Source organism: Sturnira hondurensis, unplaced genomic scaffold, assembly GCF_014824575.4.
Source record: "Sturnira hondurensis isolate 20B ecotype Veracruz unplaced genomic scaffold, ASM1482457v3 Scaffold0002840, whole genome shotgun sequence".
In the NCBI taxonomy this organism is placed as follows: Eukaryota; Metazoa; Chordata; class Mammalia; order Chiroptera; family Phyllostomidae; genus Sturnira; species Sturnira hondurensis.
Genome location: NW_028075471.1, coordinates 8,786,659 through 8,812,134, shown reverse-complemented (window position 1 = coordinate 8,812,134; position 25,476 = coordinate 8,786,659). Strand labels below are relative to the sequence as shown.

General features: G+C 37.9%; 1 protein-coding gene across 30 annotated transcripts in view; it reads left to right on the top strand.

The window, feature by feature from the left end:
* The window catches only part of CADPS (calcium dependent secretion activator), a 473,884-nt gene that overhangs the window by 348,462 nt on the left and 99,946 nt on the right, over window positions 1-25,476 (top strand). For 17 of the 30 annotated variants that reach the window (XM_037040838.1, XM_037040841.1, XM_037040843.1 and 14 more), the window contains 4 exons: window positions 9,737-9,838; window positions 11,384-11,447; window positions 11,859-11,982; window positions 23,626-23,718. In XM_037040838.1, the coding sequence (XP_036896733.1) occupies window positions 9,737-9,838; window positions 11,384-11,447; window positions 11,859-11,982; window positions 23,626-23,718 (383 nt within the window). Of the gene's footprint in view, window positions 1-9,736; window positions 9,839-11,383; window positions 11,448-11,858; window positions 11,983-15,264; window positions 15,283-23,625; window positions 23,719-25,476 lie in introns of all 30 variants that reach the window. The other 13 variants (XM_037040848.1, XM_037040852.1, XM_037040850.1 and 10 more) reach the window with 2 other exon arrangements.

The following is a 25,476-nucleotide window of genomic DNA, read 5'->3' as shown; positions in this document are numbered from 1 at the left end:
TTTGAATGCCAGTGCTGCTCTTCACATATGGCCTGTGTAGAAAGTACATTGTATCAGCAATTAACAAATCCACAATGCCAACAGCCCCAATCCAAAGTAAGCTATGTAGTTTAATGAGTCTGCAAGCAGATGTAAGAGGGCAGGAGTTCTGAAAATCTCCGAGAATGTGTCCAAGGCTTCTTCTGGGAGATGTATTTGGAGCCAAGGTGCTGTTTGTGTGCAGAGACCATGTGATTCTTGTGGGTTAGATCTGAGTGACAGAACAATCAGATGGAACTCACTTTCCTCCTGTTATTCCACCAGGGTCCCTAAGTCAGCAAGTGGTTCTACCTACGCAGTTGTCCAAGACAGAACCCTGGGACCTGTCCTTTCTCCTTCTCACTCAGCACATTGCAAGGATTCAGTTATTATGCCCTTTCAATGTCCTTAAGAATCTCTCTAGTCTATCTATTTCTCTATCTCTTCAATGCCACTACCAGAGTTTGGGTCCTTATCTGCTCTTCCCTGGCCCACAGCAATTGCCTTATTGACTGTGGTCTTGCCTCCAGTGTTAGTCTCTCATCCCCAAGTCATATCACGTAATGGTTTCTTTTATTTCATTTTTGCGAATGCCTACCTGGGAGTAAATGAGAAATTTTGGGGTATTTTTATTTTTCCTTTTACTCCAATCTCGCCTTTCTCCCCTTTTTTTCTTCTTTCCTCCTTCCCTCCCCTATCACACACACAAACACCTATTATGACATTATGTCTGGGGCTTTTATTAACTCTACCTCCTCAAAAGAGATAGAGAGAAGACTGTAGCAGGGATAGCTCTATAATGACTTCTGAATATAGCCCTTCAGTGAGCAGGTATGGATGGGAGAGTGACAGAGACCCTCGAGTTTTTGGCCTCATGATTCACTCTGAAACAAGGCATTATGGACAAGAGCATGTGGCTAATTGGCTTTGCAGGTCTGAGCAGGTGTTGGCCTTACAAATGGTTGAGTCGTACTCTCTGAATTCTAAAGAACCAGCTTCACCTAATAGGATGTACTTGTAAGAGAGGGGAAAAAAGTCCAAACACACTCCAAAGAAATTTTGCATCACTGGAAGAAGTTCTCTTTAGAGCTTGCATTCTAGCTTTTAATGTAACTCTTCCTGAAGGAAATTTGCCCCAGAAGAACAGCAGAGTTTCCAACTCAGACATAAAATCTTATAAAATGTACTGGATTATCTATCCCATCAATGCTATCTTTCCATGAAAAAAGATATTTTTGGTCCATGAAAAATATCCAAGTAATATGCATTTCTTTTCTAAGATTCCAGTAGTGTGTCCTCATCCTGTGGTCATTGAATTCACTGGTGAACAAAAGCCATATTTTTAGATGTTGTCCCCTTTTCAGGGTTGATATGATCCCAGAAAGCCATGGTTATTACTGGTCTGGCCACTTAGAAATCTACACATTGGAGGATCAGGGTAGAATCTAAAGCCTAATTATCTATGTTTGTCTAGAAATAAAGAAATTTGTCTTTTCCTCAATCCTCAAAGAGAAAAATCTATCTAATACCAATTTTGGAAATTAGTTCTTCTCCAGGAAAGAAATATAAGCTTCCCTGAAGTGCATGCACTTTTTACCATTTTTCTAATCATCTTTGGGTTCTTGCTTCATTCAGTACCTGGACCTAGTCTAAGTCACTTTGGCTTATGTGCTTGTGCCAGTAGCATCCATGTTCTTTGAGACTGTTCAGCAGGAAAAAAATTTCTTGATCACTCCCATTCTTATAATAGACACATTCTGATATTGTTGGTTATAGCTACATGTTTAGAACAGTAAACAATTCAGAAAAGACCTCACTGGTATATTTTTGCCACCTCCAGGCTCCTTTTTCAAATTGCCAACCTCAAGAAGCTTCAGTGCACATTTGTAACATTGGAGAAACTGCCTGTTGTTGCTTCCTATCTTACCCTTTGTGGTACAAACACTTTGATATATTTGTTTTAGCAGCATGTCGGGGCCCCAGGGCACCAGGGCATAATTAGAAAGGGCATGGGCTGGAGGGAAAGAAGAAGGAAAGGGTAAGGCTGGGCTTTCCTAATGAAGCAGTGACCATGGGATGTGAAAGTTCTAATTACCATTTATAGTTAACATAAAGATTATACAAACCATTCAGATGAGCAAACAGAGATGTTTCCTTTTGAAACAATAATGTTTTGGTGCTATCTTGAATTTGTAGTTATTAACCACTAGAAAGAGACAAAGTAAAATATTCTATGCTAGGAGTAAATTCAAAGGTATCATTCTAAAATTTGTTAGGATAAAGAATTGCTAGGAGAAGGCAATTAAAATAAAAGGAAAGAGATTAATAGAGTATACTTGGTCTAAATGTTCTATTTAGGGAGCATTGCAAGATACATTAGTAAGATATTCTGTCTCACTCTGGCCCTTTAAGCTGTCGTGTTTCTGGGTTGGAACAATTTCGTAGCAAGTAGGATTGTTATCTTGCTTGTTTAAGGACATTTTCATGGATCCATAATGCAGTCTTCAGGCATACTTCCATTTGGAGAGAGAGAATATATCATGTTTACAGTGCTTGCACCAGCATATGTGGACATTTGCATTTTGAGAGAAAGTATATTCCAAATTCAGCTGGAGTTTTACCCCTTGTTGGTAGTAATTGGAGCTTAAACCCACGTGTAGAGAGGTGGACCAGATATTCTCTCCTTTTTTGTTAAATTCAAACTTTTTTTACACCCAGACTCTGCACTTGATGCAATATCAGAACACATCAGCCATTGTAAACTTTGAATTAATTTAGTAATCTGGCCTTCTTGAGAAGATGTCTGATCCGGCAAACAAGGGTTTTGTGTCCCAGCTTCCAATATCATTTGAACTATGCTAGTGGGATAATTGGGCACAGGGACTCTGTGCCACATGGGTGTATGGAGACAGTTTACTGACCCCCAGAAGGTAAGTTTCTTTCACAAGACACAATGCCGCTTGATTTCTTTCACTAGGTTGTTCATACTTAATTTCAAATATCAAAACAAAAAGTTTCACATTAAAAATCTTGTACCTAACCACATTGGATTAATCCTACAGTGGACATTAATTAATAAACTCTAGCTCAGAAGCATTTAAGGGAAAGGAGAACAATTTGCATAACTAGTAACTTAAAGGCTGGGAAGCTGGGTTATGGTAGTTTCCAACTTACAAAAGAAAGAGAGAGAGAGAAAAGAAAGAACGACACAACTCTGGATATATTATTATTTGTGACATGGCTCAAGATGGGAGAGTGTGAGGAGAGTGAAGATGACAGAACTGGTGCTAACCACGATGACAAGAACTTGAAGAGCAGCCGACATGACATCTTTCCTATCATGCTGCCGAAAATGTCAACTTTGTGAAGGACAGTGAGAAAATGGTTTGCCGAAAACTTGAAAGGTGGATTCCAGAGATGCCGGCTGTGTCAGATGCAATATAGTCTCCGGTGGCCAGAGAGACCCACTTCTTGCTGCACTGATGGCCTGCAGGTGGGAGGGAGGGCTCTGCGTCTGCCACGCGCTCCAGAAACGGCTGCACTTGACCTGCATATTGTTTCAACTTTGCAGGATCATGATATACAGGAAGTGAGTTAGCCAGTATGCAGTTAGGTGGAACCAGAGACCAAGGACCACATTTCTTTATTCTCTCTCTCTCTCTCTGTGTGTGTGTGTGTGTGTGTGTGTGTGTGTGTGTGTATGTCTAAACCTAGGTTCAGAGGCACCAGCACTTCTATTAAATTGGAAGCCTGGGAAAGGAGAGAAATATGTGCATGGTGAACATACATCAATTCAACATAAGTGACAAAAACTAACTCTGGATCATCTAAGCAAAAGGGAGTTTATTGGGATGATGTTGGGAGCTCAGGGGACTGGAAGGGGGAAACTGGAATTGAGGCGGCTTCAGAAAAGTGGGAAACAGGACTAAAGTACTGGTTCTCAACTCATACCTGTGAGTTAGAATCACATGGGGAGCTTTAGATGTGACAGTATCTAGACCCCACTGCAGACAGACTGAATCAGAGCCTTGGGCTGGGACCTCTCTAAGCTCTCACATGGTTCTAAAAGTACAGCAGGCACTGTAAACATGATATATTCTCTCTCCAAATGGATGTATGCCTGAAGACTGCATTATGGATTCATGAAAATGTCCTTAAACAAGCGTGATAACAATCCTACTTGCTACACAGAGGTTCTAAAGCTCTCACATGGTTCTAAAAAGTACAGCCAAGGCTTAAAAGCTACTGACCTGTGAGGACTGTCTGGTCAGGGCACAGCTGCCAGATGAGCAAATTCCACCTGTCTCTTCTATTCTTGCATCATTTACTCAATGTGGAGATTCCAGCAGAGTGTCCATCTGGCTAAGCTTAGGTCAGAGTACAGTTTACAGTGACCATGAAATGGAAAAACTGGCTTGCAGGAAGGTCTTCAGTATTACCAGAAGGAGAATAGGTCCCTTAATGTGTCCTTCCCCACAAGGGTACCCACAATGTGGCCAAGATCATTTCTCCAAAGGAAACCCAGGTGCTTTCAGGAAGTGGCAATGGACAGTAAGCCAAAAAAAACAAGAGAATAGTCAGGACATGAGAAGACTGGAGTATTCAAGCTCCTAGACATGTATTCTGAGCAAAGACACATCTGGGATTTAGCTAAGAGTTTAAAATCCAGCCTCATCTCTCCTCTTCTCCCACTCTTCATGGCCCCGTAAGTTAAAAGTATTGAGAAAGGAACAAGATGCAGAACCAGTTTTATGACAATTATAGAATAACTCCAATGTTTCTAGGAAAACAACAACAAAACAACAAAAGCATAGCTTCCAAGAGACACCCGTACAGTTCTATTTACTTTGCAACCAGCACTGCTTGGAATGGCACTTTGGAAAAGTGCAAATGCCCATTTGGAAGGAATTGCTAGCTTTCCAAGTGTACCATGTACTTGGAGATCTCTGGTTAAAGTCACTCCAATCCAAGGGAAATTGGGAAGCCTGAATCAAATATACCCTTTTGGCCACAGAAAGAGCTACCCACCAAACATTTTCTTACTCTAGAGCAGTTCTCAAAGTGTGGTTTCCAAACCAGTAGCATCAGAGAACTTGTTAGAAATGCAAATTCTCAGACCCAGCCCCAAATTTAAGGAATCAGAATCTCTGAGATGGGGCCTAGTGACCAGCGTCATGGCAAGCCCCAGGGCCATTCTAAAGCCCTCAGGTTGGAGAACCACTGTCCTGGGGAGAGGGTTTTATTGCCTCTGTGAAAACAGTGCTCCCCGAAATATTGAACCAGACTTTTTCAATTAGTAATTCTGTGGAAATCTTTTTTAACCTGTTATTAACATTGGCAATCTAGGGGTCCACAAAAAATGAGTTGATGTTTGATAGAATTTTCAGAAATAATTATGTGAAATTAAAAAGGATACTTTTGCTTTTCAACTGATGTAGTTACAACCTGTGATCCTGCATGTCTCTTTCTCATTTTGTAAAATAACACACCCCGTTACCACTGACATTTCAGAGCAAATCTGAAAATTGCAAACATATTTGCACTCATTTTCAAAACCCTGATTGTTTTAAAATCACGTTTGTTTCAGGCTTGTTTTTGGTTTCCATTTGGTTTGGTTTGGTGAAATTTGTACTATGAGCCTTACATAAATATTAGTTACATTTATTTTAAAATAAAACAATTCACACTAACATAGACTATTAAGAAGCAAATTTAAGAAAAGATTACAAAAATAAATTTTACTTGTTTCCTTATTTGAATAGTTAGATTGACAGTGTTCAGAAAGGAGAGGTTGTCAGGGAAATGGAAGGTGCTAGCTGATACGTTTAATAATTACAAATGTGAGTCATCAGAACAAAAGGAAAAAACAATCAAATTTTACATTTGTAATAATACCCTTTGTAGTGAGAATTAACTGAGAAGGCCAGCCACACACTAAATGTTTAGTTTTTGATCAACTCAAACACAAACCTAAAATTTCTCTTCTAATTGTCTAATTGTCTTAAGATGACTTACTTATTAGGTAAGGAATGAATGGTTTTCTTCAGAAAGGCCTATTTCCTAATAATGGCAGCAGACATCTCTGGGCTGCCCATGTTAAGTAGTGTCCATTCCTAAACCCCTCTGTGGCTTATAAATTATATTTAATAGCATTTTTCTCTGGGTTAATTCCTTACTAAAAAATAAAATGCTTAAAACGGCTCCATTATTTCAAGTGCATGCACGTGCCAATTGTGTTCAGTGCATTTGTAAGGTAAATTTTGTATAGACAAATTCCAAAAGCTACAGCTAAAGGCTAGTTGTAGATTATAACAGAAACATGAAATTTTACCACAGAAAATGTCACGTATTTTGTAGGGGTCAATGAATTTATTCTGAGATTTAACTACAGATTTATGGACATTTCATGTTAAAATTTTTTAATAAACTTTGTCAATTAACATTTGCAATTTCTCCAAAAAATTGAAAATAAGATCACATTCATAGATTCCAACAGCTTATCTGATATTTACCATTTTGCTTTTTTCTTCCCTTAAGTTCAGGGCAATATAAAAAAATGGACCATAATAGGATTTTACCCCTCAGTGGTAGTTTTATAAAGTGGGGGAGGGGAGTTTTTCTCATTTTTTTCAAGTGGGGCAGTTTTAGTATTTCAAAGACGGGAAGCTGACCATAATAGGACATACATTGCCATCATGTGCCGATCCTTTTGTGTGGTCGGACTGGTCTAGTATACAGGATTTTTCCCCACTTACGGTAGATCCTTGAGGAGGCCTATAAATAAGACCACTTGTTTGGTGTCAAGATGACTTGCTTTTGCAAACTGAAGAATGTTCCAGTAGAAGTTTCCTGGTGATGTACCAGTCTACACACTGGCTCATTCAGTAATCAAAACCAGTCACCATGGGTCTATGAATCTGAAGTCTTTGAATGGGTTAGGTTATGTTCCATCTAATTTGGTACTAATTTGGGCTGTAAATATGCAGTCTCCCATTGTATTTTCAACTTAAATGGTCCCAATCAAATAGGGAAAATGTATATGGCCCTAATGGTGATTTAGAAACATGGGAATACAGTGATTAAACTGAAATTCACTTATTTATGCTAAGTCCCATGTATTAAAATGAGCAATATTTTGCTAAGATTGAAAATTGTATGTGGGTTTTTTTTTCATTTTTAGCTTTAATGAGGTATTGTCAAGCAATTTATGTAAATTTAAGGTATACAATGTGATGATTTGATACACATACATCTTGTGAAGTGATTATCACAGTAAGGTTAGTTAACACCTACATCCCGTACATAATTACCATTTTTTGTGTATGTGGTGAGAACATTTAATATCTTCTCTCAACAACTTTGAAGTATGTAAGACAGTATTATTCAGTAGAGTCCTCATGCTGTGCTTTAGCTCCTTGGAAATTGATCCTCTTCAGCTGGAGGTTGGTATCCTTTGTTCAATATCTCCTCATTTCCCCCACCCCTCAGACCCTGACAACTGCCATTCTCTTCTCTATTTCTCTGAGTTAGATTTTTTCAGATTCCACATATAAGTGAGAACATACAATCTTTAACTTTTTCTGTCTGACATTTCACTTAACATAATGCCCTCAAAGTCCATTTATATTGTTGTAAAAGGCATGATTTCTTCTTTTTTGTGACAGAATATTTCATGTTATATATTTCTTACATTTCCTCTTCCCTTTATTTTACATATATATATATAATTTCCTTTGTTTTATGTGATATATGCCAGATTTTATATATATCATATAAACATTTTCTTTATAAAAATATATATATAAACATTTCCTTTACCCTTTTATCTGTCAGTGGACACTTAGGTTGTTTCCATGTCTTGGCTATTGTAAGTAATGTTATGGTGAACGTGGGGTGCAGGTACATTTTCAAGATAGTGGTTTCCTTTCCTTCAGATATATACAGAAAAGTGGGATTACTAGATTATATGGTAGTTGTAATTTTTTAGTTTTTTGAGGATCTTCCACACTGTTTTTCATAGTGGCTGCCCCAAATGTCATTACCATTAATGGTACACAAACATTTCCTTTTCTCCATGGTCTCACCAACATTTATTATCTCTTGACTTTTTTTTATAACAGGTACAAGATGATATTTCATTGTGGTTTCAATTTGCATTTTCCTGATGATTAATGATGTTGTTCATCTTTTCATGTGCTTTTTGGTCATTTGTATGTATTCTTTGAAAAAGTGTCTATTCAAGTTCTCTGCCCAATTTTTAATCTAATTGGGGTTTTGCTATTGAGTTTTTGGGTTATTTCTATATTTTATAAGTTCTTTTTCCATTACATAGGTTGCCTTTTCACTTTGCTATACAGAAAACTTTTCATTTCATATAATTCCACTTGTGTACCTTTGCTTTTGTTGCTTATGCATTTGGTATAATATCTAATAGAAATTACATTGCCAAGACTAATGTCAAAAAGCTCTTATTCTGTTTTCTTTTAGGATTTTTACAGTTTCACACCTTGCATTGAAGTCTTTAATCCATTTCAAGTTCAGTTTTGTGAGTGGTATAAGATAGGAGTTCAATTTCATTCTTTTGCATGTGAATATTTAGTTTTCACAACACCATTCACTGAAGAGACTATCCTCTCCTCATTGAGTATTCTTGGCTTCTTTGTCAAAAATTAGTTGACCATATATGTGAAAGTCTATTTCTAGGTTCTCAATTCTGTTTCATTGGTCTATATGTCTGTTTTTTATGCCAGTACCATACTGTTTTGATTGTTATACCTTTGTAACAAAGTTTGAAGTCAGGAATTGGGCTGCCTCCAACTTTGTTCTTTCTCAGGATTCCTTTGACTATTTAGGTCTTTTGTGGTTCCATACAAATTTTAGGATCTTTTTTCTCTTTATTTCTGTAAAAAACGCAATTGGATTTTTGATAGGGATTACATTGCATCTCTAGATGGCTTTGGGTAGTAGAGATATTTTAACAATATTAATTCTTCCAAGCCATCAACATAGGATTTCTTTTCATTTGTGTGGGTATCTTTTTCAATGTCTTTTATCAATGTCTTGCAATTCTTACGTCTTGTAATTTGTTCTTCAAGTAATACATGAGTGCTCAAATTAACCTGAATGTCTATAATTATAAGCTAGAAATTTAGTCACTTAAGGACATTTAACACTGGAAAAGGCAGACACTTACGAAGCATCTGGTTTTCCAGGGCATTCGTATGCATAATTCAAAGGTTCCAAACCTAACTGCTGATAAGAGACAAGTAATGCAAATTAGAGCTGTGGACTGGGTGAGTGCCTACCCCAGCTAAGGAAGAAGCTAGTTACTAGTTGCACTCATCAATAAATGTCAGTTGTTCCAAATTTTTTACAGAATTGTATTATAAAACTTTCCTGATTTTAAAAATGTTGGCAAGTAGTTCAAAATTTCAAGAAACTGTGAGGCAAACGGACCTAAAAACTGAACCTCCAAGCCACTGGTTTTTACATTTTACCATTTCACAATAAATGAACGACAGTTTTGCAAATGTCTCCAAATGATAATCCCAAAATACCCCGTTTGCTTTAGTAGCCAGCTCTAAAAAGCAGAACTCCTAAGGTCACATCTATCATTGCCAGTGTTCTTCTATAATGGACAGTTTCCTCCTGCTAGAGATTTGATTTGATGGTACCAGCATATGAGGTTCCCGTCACTCCATGACATGTCTTCCTCCAGGCCTGATGGAATTGGAACTGTAACTGTTGAAGAAAAGGAACGTTTTGAAGAAATCAAAGAGAGACTCCGAGTTCTGTTGGAAAATCAGATTACACATTTCAGGTAAGGACCTGGGGTTGAGGGTTTTATTAGGAGGGTGACACTAGGGAGGGCTTAATTTTCTGAAACTATAAGTTAATTAAGTACACACTGGGAATTTGGAAATAACCAAATAGAGAAGACTGGGTTCCACAATAGCTCAGAGACTTTGAAACCTTAAGTTTATTTTATTTCCACTAAAGGAACAAAGCCCGCCTTGTGCAGGTTGACCTTGGTCATCGATTTAACTTTTTTCATCTATTGAAAAATTGAATTTGAAGCTCCTTCAGGGCTCCTAAATGAAACAATGAAAAATCCTATGAAAACATCATATGAACAGAGAAGGAACTCAGTGGTACCCATGGGAATCTCTACCTTCTCCTGAGAATAGGATGAGCTGGATACTCAGAGAAAGAAACTCGGATGAGCCTTGGCAGGTTGACTCTTCCCCATACACTCAAAACAGCAAGCAGGTTTAACACTTGAGCCTTGTACCACATAGTCCACTTCTTCTGGGAACAAATTAGACATTTCTAATGCTACACTTGTGGTTCTGGACCAGAAGCCAGAAATAGTAATTCAAAAATAATAAGGGGGCTTATAATGGCATAATAAATAGGACCTTTATATCAAACACTTCCAGATACAGGGGCTGGACTAACATCTCACTATTTTTTGTTCCCAGAACAGTTTTGTAAGGTAGTTATTCTAATCCCCAATTAAATAAGAAGTAAACTGAGGCTAAGAGAGGTTCTGGAATTTGCTCTAGGCCAGTCTGAGTGTAAGTAGCCCATGCTTGTCCCTTTGTACCATGAGAAACAGTGTTCCAAAAGGCTGGTGGAACCAGTAACACATTTAGCTGAACCATTTTAATAATTTTTTTCCACCTTAGGTTTTGATGAAAGATATTGTTACCCTAGTGCCACAAGAGGAGGTAAAAACAGTCATCTGTAAATGTCTAGAGCAGGCTGCTTTAGTCAACCACAGCCTGAAAGTCAGTGGAACTCAGTTCTATCTATGCCATGCAGATCCTCCTGGATAAATCTGTATCGATCATACACTATATGCAAGATGTATTGCCAATAATGAACAATCCAATAGCAACTTGAAAAAAATCAACAAAGGGCAAGTTGTACAATCATGAATTTTCTCAAAATACCCTTCTTTATTACTCATATTTATTCTTTAAGGATTTAAGTAAGTGTATATGAATTTTACCCTCTTTCAACTAATATTTTAATTGCGGTCTCTATAATAATATCTACAGTCTCCTTGGAGCTAACCAATGTTTCTCCTTCACAATAGAAATCTAAACAGAGTCTTGTTATCACTCTAAATACTATTTTCTGTTGCAGACCTTTGCAGAGTCTCTCTTTAGTCTTTCACACATACACATGTATACATTATATACACACATATATGGTGTGAATTCATATTAACATAACACAATGTGACAAAATAAAAAGATTTGCTATTCCTCAGAAAGAATTTTTACAGAAACCAAATTCCAGTATATTTCATGCTAAAATATAATAAATTACATAACCTGAATAATTATCTCTTTTTTAGGTATTGCTTTCCATTTGGCCGACCTGAAGGTGCTTTGAAAGCTACCCTTTCACTCCTGGAAAGGGTAAGAATAAAAGTAAAAGACAGATTATAGGTACACAGAGACATGAATGTAATTGTAATAAAAAACCGTGGTTGAATAACCTAGTTTGTAATTTTGTGGGGTTTTATTTACCACTCATCAAATACCAGAATAAGTATGAGAAAATTGCCCAAGATTCTAGGTGTTTTATCTCCAGACTCCCAAATAGTTGGATATATTGAAGGTATGCTCCTTGCTCTTCTCTGATTCTTGGACAGGCTTTGCCATGCTAACTGTGCATTGAAATTCTGTGTTTTCCCTACCAATGGAACTTGATCAGTATGAAATCACAAGGAGACATTCACAACTAATTTGAGCCTTGAACTCTAAGAAGTATAAATGAGTAACACATTAGGTTGAACCATTTTAATAACTTTTTTTTCCACCTTAAAGGTTTTGATGAAAGATATTGTTACCCCAGTGCCACAAGAGGAGGTAAAAACAGTCATCCGTAAATGTCTAGAGCAGGCTGCTTTAGTCAACTACTCTCGGCTATCAGAGTATGCCAAAATTGAAGGTAAGGCTCCCTTCTATCCCCAATTTTTAATTTAAAAATTTGTACACCTCCCTGGGGAAGTCTCTCTCTATTCTGATGGGTACCAAGAAACATTGGTCCATCTGAGTGTGTTAAGCAGAAACTTGAAAGCCCTCAAAATGTGAAAATGTGAAATCTTTCTTGGATGTAGCCAAATAAATGAATTAAAGAGCAGTGACTCAGGAATCATTCTTTATGAGGGAAGAATATTGAACAAGGGATGTTATCAGATAACTCAGGTCTTTCTGAAATTCTGTGTTGGCCCAGGTCTGCTCTGTGGCTCATGTCTGATTATTAAAGAGTTCTGGAGGATTGCTACCTTCTTTAAATAGAGGAAAATAAAGCAGTTTGTTGTCAACTGTTGATAGCATTGTAAGTAAAACAAGAATTGAATAAAGCAACATCAAGATTTTGCTTAACTTTTTCTTGCCCCTTAAACTTTCAAGGGGTTATCTTTGGTAGCATTTCAAACTCCATGGCAAATTAATGTCCAGCCCTCTCTGATGGCTCCTGGTTTGCTTTCAATCTCACTCATTATGAGAACACTAGATTTAGGATGGTCATTACTACTGCCCTCTCAAGTTTTAGGGAAGCAGTCACTGATGACCAAGTAGTCACCCAGAAGTCACTTTGAGTAAACTCTTCTTGAAAAAATATGGTTCTTTGGGACCTATACATCTGCAAAGGTATTAATCATTTTTCATTGTTACCCTGTTGGCTGCTATAGGGTGATTTGAAAACCACACCCAACTTGACCAGTGGTGTAAGTGTATAAATGTGGAAGTTCTGTGTGCAAAACTCAATGTGTCCGCATTCTGGAATCTGATGTTCTCTCACATGTGAAACACCAGCAAATGCCCATCGTCTGCCTTCAGGACATGACTGGGGGGAAAATAAAGACCTAACCAACCAAAACGCATCACTTACCCTGCCAAAGTCCTTATTTTCCTAGAGAATTAGGTTAAGATCATGTCAAGTTCACAGTGTTCTCTACATTACATGTCTCCCTCTCTCAATTTTGTCTGTCTGACAATGCAAATTGTGTACCAGTGGTAATGAATTCATTGTTATGCATCCAGGGAAAAACATTTAAGAATTGGGCACTAAAAGGATGTTTATCAACTCCTGACTTGGTAATGAGTGACAAAAATAGAAGGACAAGAAGATCATTAAAAGGGCTTTATTAGCAAATAATTGTTCCAGCATTTACCTTCCTAGGACATAATGATTGGTTGTATTTGGTAATGTCAACCAGGAACCCAGTAATTCTAGGCAAAGACAGAAATGGGATGGAAAGAAGCAACATTTGTTTGCCACGGCTGCTGCCTCATAGGTCTTGGTCTAGCTATCACTAGTCTTTGGTAAGATCCACTCTCTTCTTTCAGATAAGTATATCCAAAATAAACTTTAAGATCTGTAAGTAAAAATGCATTCATTTCCAAAGTAGATCAGCTGGTCTGTAATTTCCTTTTGTGCCTCAATTCTTCTTGGTTGTGTTAATTATCTTTTGCACTGTGACTTTTAGGTCTGGGGATTCTTTGAAGGAACCAATCTTTTTTTCCAACTCTCTTTTCAGAGAAGTACCTCATTCCACACTACCTGCTCTCTTTGCTTCTCTCCTTCCTTGTTCGTGATTGGCTCAGCCACTTTTTGACATCATCTCTGCAAAAGTGGCTGTGACACCAATTTCAAAGCATGCTGGGATTGTTAATTCAGACAACCCAACATCCTCTGGCTGCATGTATCAGGTTTTCTTTCATGAACATAGTCCACTGTAAGCTGAGACATTGCAGCTGTAAAGATATGACTGCCAGACAACTTTCTTTTATAAGGTTCCGATCCTACACTCAGAAAAGAAACCTTTCATTTTTACATTTGAGTCCCTTTATGAGCATTAACAGCTTAGTTCCCAGAGAACTTTTTGTAAAGAACTTGTAGTAATATTGCTGGAGACTATGTTTATGAAGAAATACCTCAAGAGCCTTAGATACTAAAGTCTGAAATCCTTAGTATCTTGGAGCCTTAAACCAATGAAATCCTGTTTCCCTTTACTCATGATGTTTTTGGTCATTGTATTCCTGCAAACAATTCTAAAGAAACGTGTAAAGTCATGGTCACAATCTCTCTCGTGACTCACGGCATGCTGAATGGTTAATCCAGTAGATCTCCAATTTTGAAACTCCTTTTTCTTTTATCCTGTGTTTATCCCAAAATACTCCGTGGCTATTTTCCCTTGAGCTAATGTAACGTTTTCCTCTAACCTATGACCTTTAACCTCTTTACCTCTGACCTAAGCCTCTTGCATGCCCAAATCCTCTTTTATAGGGAAAAAGAGAGAAATGTATGAGCATCCTGTCTTCTGCTTGGCCTCCCAAGTGATGGATTTAACCATTCGTGAGTACCTACCACCTCCTCGCCATGCTGTCTTCACTCTTTCTGTTTTCATTATTTCAAGAAAATCCAGATCCAAATCAACTCACTCTCCTTGCTTCAAGTTGTTTAGCATTGGCTTGTCTGTTGATTCTGTCTGTAAAACCCAGTGTAAGAAGTCCAGTCACTTTTTATCAGCCTAAAACAGGTTAGACAATTAAGCCATTTGTTTGTGATAAACTCAGATTTGTCTGTAAGTTTTTTAGTTATTCTCTGTCTGTGACCTGAATGCATTTTTACTTTGCTTGTGTGTAACCCCAATTTGTAAAGTGCTTGTCACTGGTACACAATCAAAAGGTAGTATCTAGGCTGGGAGCAATGTGGTAGGTGTCAGATAAAGGACAGCTGGGGCAAAATCATGCCTTCTTTTCCATGTTTAACATGTCAAACTATTATGGGTATAAGATCATGTGAGGTGTTCCATTCTCTATAAAAATTAGATCTTATATGCCTCCTGTCTGTTCTCTCTGAAGCTGGGAAGCTTTTCCTTGTTCTCTCTGGAGGTTTTGACTTGTGCTTGTCCACTAAGCTTTGGCTAGAACATATGACTTAATTGTCATTCGGAGAGTTCATGTATGTTTCATAGCTTGATTTCACATTAAACGTAATTTTACTAATTTTCTATTTGTGCAGCATTTTCCACCTCTGTGAAGGAGCCTTTTTTTGCTGGCCCCCATACTTCGGGGCAGTGGGAGCCCAAGGGCAATCTTTTCTTCCAATATCATATATCACACATAAGTGGGGGGCATTTTGGTCCACTTGCTCATTAATTCTGCATATGTGTTCTTGTTTCTCTTTCTCTTCTCTCCTTGTTGTGCTCTCTCTTTCAAATAGAGAATCAAAAGGATGCAGGTGAACCAATTGTATATGCATTATAAACTATCAGGATTGTTGAGTTATATTTAGTTTTTGTTTTTGTTTCTGTTTTTTAATGGCTCCTTAACGTATGTACTCCCAAAGACTGGTGTGGAGTTGCAATAATACTTAAGGAGTTAATTTGTGCTGTCTAAATATCCCTCATGCCCATTAGACATTGACCTTTATAAAGTAGAATTTCTGTAAAGCATAAGCTTTGGAGGAACAGAACTCTGGTTTGCTATGGAACTTCATTTCATCCTTGGTTTCAGGATTCCAGTGATTTGGCCTCATATGCCTTTAAAAAACAGTTACTGAACCAAACTAATCTTCCTTTTCGTTTTTCATTTCTTTTTTTCTGTTTTTTACCCCGATGAGAGATTTGTGTTCTTTGATGAATGTTTACCAACCCAGACAGAGAGAAGTTGTGTTTGTGTTGTTCCTGTGTGTATCATGTGATGAGGCAGGGTGCAGGCGGGGTGGCTGCTCAGAGGCCATTGCTAGAAGCTTCATGAGAGAAAAGCTCTTAGACAGTCCTCTTCTACCTTTGGATGTTTTCTTCTTGATTAGTCCAAAGGCTTCTGAGCGTGTTGTGAGGAAAGCTCTAATAAATAAAAGTACAGTATTAACTATTGCCTTTGAGGTCTAAAGGATTATCAAAGGAGAATGATAATTTAATTGAAATTAAACATTTCATTTAATCAAAGTCGAGCGTATTTCAGATCAATTCAGAAAGCGTTTTTGAGTACATGCAAGCACCAGGTTGGAAATAAGTATTTGAAGACTCACAAACCTATGTTCAAGAAATATAAGCCTTTCTGTCCCCGGAAGGGAAGGTACTCACTCATTTATTCACTCACGCATTCATTCATTCATTCGACAACTGCTTAGGGAGAGCCTACCATGTGCCAGGTACAGTGGTGAAAACCAGGGACTAAGGAAACAGCAGGAAAACAGCTGTTAACCTTATGAAGTGTCCATGTGCAAATGGGTGCAGTGTCTATTTACAAATTAAGTAGGTGGCAGCACCAACTGGAGTTATTCATAAGAGGACATTGTCAGAAAGCCTCAAAAATCTTCACAAGAATGGACATGCTGAACTGCATCTTAAAGGATAAATTAGAATCAGTGGAAGGGATCTGGGATTGGAAAGTAGAGATATATCCTAAATAAAGAGAGTAATATGTGCAACTATGTAAAACCATATAGCTAATAAAAATTACTATGCTTATTCAATGTATAAGCATATTCAATGGCACATAGCTTATGTACCAGCTATGACTATTAAGGGCTTTATATTTATTGGTTTATTTAATCCTCAAAACCCCTTATGAGGTAGATACTACTATTATCCCCATTTTGGGGAAGAGCAAAGTGGGTTACAGGGAGGTTAATTAACACACTCCTAGAAGAATAAGGGTAGAGCCAGAATCTGAGCCCAGGCAGAGGTCCAAGTAAGTGTGTCTGCAAATGAATGAAATGATGGGTGCTGATGATGGCAATGTAGGCAGGAGGAAAGGTCTCGAAACCCTTTATATGCCTTAATAATGTAGAGCTCAGGCTGTGTCTCATAGTCCAAAATTTCTTAACCTGGAATCTGTGTCAACTTTAACAGCCATATGGATTTTTTCTAAGGAAAAACTCCACAGGTCTTACTTCCAAAGACTGATTTAAAGGCTCTTTAATTAAAGGCTCTTTTAGCAATAGGATGGCTTGGTGATTTGCATTCCAGGAAAATCATAGTGACAATGATGGAGAGAAAGGACTCAGAAAGAGGAATAGAGTAAAACTGTACCTAAAACTTAATGTCAAAGCAGAGATGGGTTTGAGTCCTGGTACATCTGAGGCTTCTTCTAAACAAAACAAATCTCAGTCACAGTCATAATCATAATTACTTCTTTCCTGACCTTTTCATCTTTTATCTTGCCCTCCCTCTCCATTGTCCATCTCCTGAGAGGGAACTAAGCACAAAGACATGGGTGGGTGTTCAAAACGCCCTGTATGGAGGTGCCAAGGTACAGATAGAATTACATGTGTAAACTGAGATGGAATGTGCACAGCTATGGAGTGCTTTGCTCAGGCTGTGCTTGGAGAGGCTATGGGACTCTGCAGATGGCATTGTGGTGGACTTATGCTTTCTGTCTGGTGGTATTATTAGAAATTAAATGTTCAGTTTAATTACAGCACCTCCAAAAAGGAGGTGTTCTATAAAAGGGAAGTGACTCCTGCACATAAATTTATTATTTTAAAGACATTTCCATTTAAAGCATCACATGGCATGACCCCACCAAGCCTTGAGAAGACATTACTATTGCTGTTTTGCCTCCATTCTTGATTAAATACTTGTACAATTTTCTGAGCATCATAAAAATTCTGCTGGAACTTGAAATAAAACAACTTTCCTTCAAATACACCAAATATTTGCAAGATAGATAGATATTCTAGAGATAGGGAGATAGCTAGCCAACCCACCTATGGGTCAAGGCACTGTGCTAAGGACTTTTATATGGAGGATATAATTCAATCTTTACCCCCTTTACAGATGAGGGAGCTGACATTTGGAGAAGATAAGTGAATTTCTCAAGCAGGATTTGAAAGATCTTTCTAAAATTCAAGCATCATGCTTTTTTTTTTTTTTTGGTCTCTTTCATAAATGCAGCCTTTCCAGCTGATGTGGTGGGCAGTTGGATAATATCCATTCATTGAATGGATAAATTCAAAAACATCTACAACTTTTAATTAGAAAAACTCCCAAAAAACAAAGCAGTCCTTTCTGGGAACAGATCATTGCTGAAATCTTTGCATTGTGAAGTCTTCCCAAAGGTAGTTGAGACTCCCTGAGATTACCAAAGAACTGAAGACTTTTTTCTCCCCAGTTGACAGAAACATTCTAAAGTAGGAGAAATCCATCCAAAGGACTTCCAAGGAAATTCTGTAGTGCTGTGTTTCAGTAGCTTTCCCTCTCTCCAGTCAAACCTCCTGCAGGTCCAAAGCCAGATGAAAGAAAAGAAGAAACAGCTAAGCTTGCAATACTTGAACACACAATGCAGAGCCACCCACCCAGGGAACAGTTAGGACAAATCCCAGCTCACCAAGCTACAGGCTCCTCTAAAATGAGCACTAATTCATACTTTATATCTTACACAAGAAACAAAATGCTTATTTGTCCTTCCTTCTTATTTCAGGGATGCATAAATCAGGGTTTCCATGCTTGAACCATTTTGTAGACTAGTATCTCATTTATATGTTATAAATAAAGTGAGGGGGGCAAGGAGAAACATGGTTTCAACACTGTCACCAGGGAGGATCTCCGAGGGAATGAGGATGTGTTAAAAATATGCCATAAACCAATAAATATGAAATCAATGTGTCTTCTACCAGAAAAAAATAGATACTGCTGCTGATGATGATTATGATGATAACTGTCCTTTATTGAGAATTGAGTTTGTATTTAATAGTTGCATGCATATCTCATTTAATTCTTAGCACAACTCTATAAGTAGTATTTTACTACCCTATTTCATTGAATCTAAAAGGCCAACAATTTTAAGATGCACCATTAATTTATGTACTCCTAAGAAAAACACAGTGCTGCCAACTAAATTGTTAGACTCCATCAAGTGTAAATGCATCTAATTTCAGAAATGTTAAAATATGCCACTTATACTCAATGAAATAAGAAATCAATCTTTGTGTATAGAAATACAAAGAGCTAGAAATGATACATATTATTTGCCCAGGGTCACATAACTTGATAGTTGCAGAGACAGAATTTGATCATGAGCCTAATTTCTAATCCCACATGTTGAACTTTTAAATTATAAAATACTTGTGATTATTAGTGATAAAATTGTAAGACCAAAAAGGGGTTCCTCAATCACCTAATCCAAACTCTCACTTGACAGATTAGAAAATAGAAGCCTAGCAGTTTCTAAGGAAGATGGGCAGGCAGTTAGTGACCCTAGTTTTGGGTCTGCACACAGTTCAGGAGCCTTCACACCCCAACCAGTCTGCCGTACCTTTCAGCTCAGGAGTAATGGTCTAACCTAATCCATTAACTGGCCTGAGCTTCCAGTATGACAGTCAATGATGCCCAGTGTCCACATATGAGAATCCTATGCAGCTCCAGGAAAATACTACCTCAGAACAAACCTGAGCACTCAGGATTTTTTACACAAACAATTTTAAACATTATCCTGCCTCAATGAGTTTTTTAACCTCTTTATGATGCACTTATTTTCCTCCCCCAAAAGATCACTGTGAAGATTAAAACACATATTCCAAATAAAGCCCTTAGCACAGTGACTGCCACATAGGCACTATCTATCTATATATCTATAGCTATAGCTATAGCTATAGCTATCTATTTTTAATATGTTATTGGTTTGTTATTATTTAAAAGAAAACTTCCAAATCTAAATGTGTAGTATAGACATATTATTCAGTTTCAAAAATGGAATATAAAATAATGCATCTCAAGCTTCAATGTTCATCCATTCTGACTATGATAAAGAGAAATACAAGGTGCTACAGGGGACTTCAACTAGTCCAGGGTTTTTCATGCACTGCAGGGAGTATATCGTCATGGAGGTCAAGAGCTGGTTCCCTAAGAAGAACTGTCTAGGATGTCATCTGACTTTGTTGAAGTATTTGCCTCTAGTGCTTCCAAGGTCCTGCCCCAGAGAGCTTGTGGCCATATAAGTGAAAGCTTATTTGAGGACTGGGTAGATATTTTATCATACTATTAAATCAATATTCTTGGTATAGTAAGTGATCCCGCCCAAAAAAAGCATATAGCTTAAGCAAGAAAAGGGAATTTTTGACCAGCATAGCTAGGGACTGGCCTCATGGATAAAGAATTCTAGCATGTTTTGATCTCTCCAGCTGCTGACATGCTTCTTTGATATGACTGGGGGTCGTGGTAGAGAGATTGCTGGCAACATGGTCACAGATAACACTGGCTTTTAACCCTATAAGAAAACAAGCTTTCCTCTCTTAGTGACTGTGTAAAATTCCACAGGAGCATTTCTTTGGCATGCTTGGCTCTCATGTTAACCTCTGAGCCAGTCCAATTCCCATGATGGTGTGAGTGCTATGATTGGCCTGGCTTAGCTCACATGACTGCCCCTGTAGGTTTCATTGTTTGACATTTCCAACAGAACCACATGGAGTTGGGGAAAGGCACTACTACATATACAAGAGTAACAGATATCTACTACTGTGTCTATCCAGTAGTAGGATTAATTTAACTTTATAGCTCATCCTTAAGGACAAAGAAATCAAATTAGAGAAGAAAATATCATAATGGCATTTTTCTTCCTTTTAGATATAATTGAATTTTAATAAAAAGTATTTTAATGATATTAAATAATTTTAAATCACATTAAACACCGGAAATTGTTCTCTGGTTTGGAAGTTTAGGTTATAATGTTTACTATTCAGCAATCCACCTTAGTACATGCATTACATAACCAGGGGCTTTGGGTAAATGATAAAAGTTCCTGTATCATTTATATGCATATTGCAACACCAAGTTATCTGTTTTGCCTTGAAAGCAATGCACTGGGTGGGATACACTAAGGACTCTGCCAATACTTGAGGATCTGTTCTGGGCTAGGCATTCCCTAGAAATAGAGAATTCACTGGGCCTAGAGGGTGAATTCTGGGCCCACAGATGTGTATATAATTTGCTATTGTTAAAGGCCGGAAATGCTCGAATAGAGGTATCAACAGAGGAGTTGGGCCTTTGCTATAAAGGCAGCCTCTTGTTATAAAGGGGTTCTCCCTAAGGCTTATAAGCAGGAGTGTGGCAGGCTCAGATTTATGTTTACAGAAGAGACAAAGATAACTTCAGTTCAAAAAGCAAAGAGGATGATCCACGATTCATCTGATAGTCTTTATTACCATATACTTCATATTGTCCTAAAGATAAAATCTTCTAAAAGGAAGTGAGGAGGACACAAGGGAATCAGTTATGTAATTTACAGCTCCCCCCCCCCCCCGCCCCGGAGAAATGATGCTGAACTGTAATCCTGTATTGAATACATAGTCCACATGGTCATTGTGTTGGGGAGGTAGGATACTCTGGGAAGCATGAGGTGTCTATCTGCTTAGCTTTCTGTTTATACTCTAGCTTTTATCCACCCTTAGCTCTAAGTCATAGCAAATGGGAACAGGCTAGTTATTTTCACTGGCATCTTCAGTGACATATCAATAGATTGGAACTTGGTAGTAATGGGCTTTCCATCACCCATATCCATCTTTTATATGATATTTGAGGGACTGGCAATTCACTCACTGGAACCAGGGATGGTCAGGTTATTTAAGGGCTAATTGGAGTGTCTCTCACTCCTGGATGCTTCTCTTCCTTGGCTTAGCTGAGCATACAGAGGAATTCTCTTTTTGTTTTTCTGCAGTCACATTTAACTCTCTCTCTGGAAGCCAAGCAGATTTAATTGTGTAAACATGAGCAATGGTAATTGGGTAAATGAAGTTGGAAACCAAGGTATGATGTTTTTGTTTTGCTCTGTGAGAGAAAAAAATAGGGAGCTTGTTTTTCTATAGTAGCAAACCTCACTGTCAGAATTCTGGACAGACAGTTGGCAGTTGGGGGTCCCTTTACGAATTTGCATCAAGACCCATGGAGCTGAAATACGTAGCTGCTGCCTCGAGGGTTATGGAGCAGCCTGGGGACGTTGCATTGCTTTATAAACCACCAGAACAAATGTTTCTCTACACAGGTTCGGTTAGCTGGATGAGAATGAATAAGGAGTTTCCAGAAGAATTGCACACTCAGGCAACATGGATTTGCATTCATTAAAAAGCAAGGAGGATATATTACCAGAGATGTACCTAACTTTAAGCACAGCTGTAGGTGGAAGACCAGATTTTGAGAAAATTTAAATACGAGACCTTTTTTTTTTATAAAGAAGCATTCAGTCATTGCTTCCTTTAAATAGCTGTTATTTAAAACCAATTTTTCCAAATTCTATTCACACACAGTCTTTCACAAACAAAAGAATTAAATAAGAGGAGACTGGTAAAGAATTTTTTAGCCCTGAATATATTCTTGGTCCCACAAGAAAAGGATTTTATTAATTTTGCTTTTAATAGATACTTTTGCCAGAATGTTGTATTTATCCTTATTGCTGATATTTTTATTAATTTTGCTAGAATTCCATTTCCTACAAGCCTGCAGTAAAATTCACTTTCCCAGTTGAAAATTCAAGCAAACCAAGAAGCAAAATTGGCAATAGAATATGTCCCCCCTTATCATACAGATTGCTTTATAAATGAGAACTATTAGAAAGGAGCAGGTCCAAGGTTAATGAGGCATCATGGAAAAGAGAGTCGTTGGAGCTGACAGTGCTCTGTGCCCGTATTGAAGGAGCAGCTATTGTTATAGGATGTTTGCTGTGCTGATATTGTAAACCACATGACAGATGGGTCAACTGCTGATTACGGTATTCTAACATTTGGAGTAGCAAGTAACATATTTGATAAACTGGCAAGTTTTTATATATGATTCAACTCACAATATAAAAGCCACAAGAATTCCAAATTGAAAATAATTAAATGAGCTGGAAACAATCAGATACCACACATTTTCCCCCAAAATGACAGATTTTGACATGTTGAAATTTCACAAAGGGAGCAAGAATATCCCCTAGCTCACTTAAACTAATAGCGGCCCTTCATCTGCTCTTGCAAGGCAATTAATTCCTGCCTTTTCACAATGTTGGAGAGAACAATAGACATTTATAGGCACCTTAGGCTTTGCAGAGATCTGCCCTATGCATTGTTTTATTTGCTCTTATCAGCAACCTTGCAAGGTACACCAAAAAGATATTAATATTCTTGAATTATAGACAAGAAAACTGAAGTACAGAGAGGTCTAAGTAGAAGGTACAAGGTTATGTAGAAAGTGAAGCAGCATACTGAGGGTGAGAAGCCAATCTTCCAACTACAACCGCATCGTGTCCTATTCGTGGTCATCTGTAAGAAGGAAGCAGCTATTAATATGTGTCCTTTATTGTACAAAAGTGTATCTTGTTTTGGTCAGTGATGCTGCCACCATCCTTCATGTGCATCCATCAGAATAAAGGCATCCAGCATTTGTATTCTGCCTCTGAGTGTCTCCATAGGGTGGTGCTGGTGACACTGGTCATAGTCTCATCCAGTAATGGTGCAGTAACGCCGAGAAAGCAGCAGCTCTCCATTAGTGTTTTATCATTTTTGCTTGTTTGATGATTCTTTTAGAGTCTGTCATCTTACTTGTCCCCTCTGTGAAAGTCACTTTGTCTCTACTTTTTTGCTGTCTCTCTTCACCTACCTGAGCAGCTTCCTGGCCACCTCCTGGGCCTCCTCCACCCACCCAAACGCAGACCAGCATGTTATATCAGAGGCTCAAAGGCATGCCTAGGCCAAAATCAAGTACTGTAAACTTCTAATGTTCCTTTACTCAGCATCTTTCTAGTTTAGTTTAGTTTGCTTTTACATTCATTTTTCTTCTTGAAATTTTGTTTTGTTTTAGCACACTAAGCTGAGTTCAGCTCTCAAGTTTGACACTGTAGGTTTTGCAAAAGAGAGTATTTCTTTCCAAATGTCCACATTTTTTGTCTAGCTATGTCTGACATATGCAACATTTTCAAACCTCAATGTCAGCACAAAATAACATCGTTGTTGCATAACATTTTGCATGATGATTTTTATATGTTATGAGCTTCAATTCTGTTGTATGAAATGTTTACTAAATAAATTGTATTTTTAGTTCCCCTTTGTCAGTGCTCCAGCTAGTACAAGATTGGGTGGTAGCAATATTGCAATACATTTCCAGACAGCAGAAGGGACAAAAAAATTATTTATAGACTCAAATTTCTCCTTGACCTCAGTTGAGAGAGGGAGGAGGTGCTAGGGGATTTTGCACAATATTTTCTTTAAAGACAACATCTTTAAAAAGTTGCTTTCAGTACTTTTTTTTTGCCATTTAGCTACTAAGTTAGCTATGCAAGTAAAGAGGAAAACAGTTCCGTGTCTTAATAAAGTGGCTTGATCTCCAGGTAGTGGAACTGCAGCTAATCAATAGCAAATGAAAGTCTGGATGATCAAGCATTCTACATTAAAGGATCCTTAACCTGCTTACTTTAATGGTTGCATGTTAAAGTAATATTGCAAAAGGTTTTATTAAACATACTGTCTGTATATATACATCAGGCATACACATGTCTGTGTACATGTGCAAACACTCACAGAATGGGTGTGTGCACATATACACCTTATGTGTATCTATTAATATATATTGTAGTCAATCTAAAAGTACCACATATTAAAACAAATCTTCAGGTGGTCCTAGCTTAAGCATCTTGGATTTCTCCAAACACAAATATCATTCACAGTTTTTAAATGAAAATGTTTAAAAATATTGGTGGGAATTATTTCATTTCTACACGATATGACATGTACAGCTAGAATTCCCCTCCATTTGGTGAGTATTCCATCCAAAAGGACAATGCTCTCTATTTTTAAAGCAAGAGATTTCAAAGATGTGCCCAAATGGGATTTCCTGCAGATTTGTATTAATGTGCAGGCTTGTCTGGTTACTAGAAAATGTATGTAAGTGTGTGATGTGTGTATGTGGGTGTATGTGTCAAATGGGTAATAAGCATACAATGAGGAATTTGCAGATTGATGTGTAAATGTGAATATCAACTAATAATAAAGAGTAACCTATGCATATTTACTGTCAAAATGCAAGTACCTCACTCTATGCATATTACCCAAACATATATACACAGTATGTTTGTAGAAATGCCTGAAAGTCTATTAATGAAATGATGGCAGTCCGCTTATGAAATTACAAACTGGCCAGGTGCCCCAAAAGCACACAAATCACATTACTTCTCCAAATATTTATTGCTCTGGCCTAGGCAGTGTGCTGTTGGCCCCTCACCTCCACACACCTCCCTGCTCTGAGTGTTGGATATTGGCTGCCCGATCTGCATACGTATGTTCCCTGCGGTTCCCACCTTCACTCCCTAACCAGTTCCAGCCACACTACCACCTGAGTGCTGCAGAGACAATGGAGCTTTTCTTTGGCTGGAGTCCAGAAAGCCCATTTTCACACCAGTCACCAGGCATTGTTGGACTGAATTCCCTCAATAATCTTACGCAGTCCCATCCATCACTCTTAGC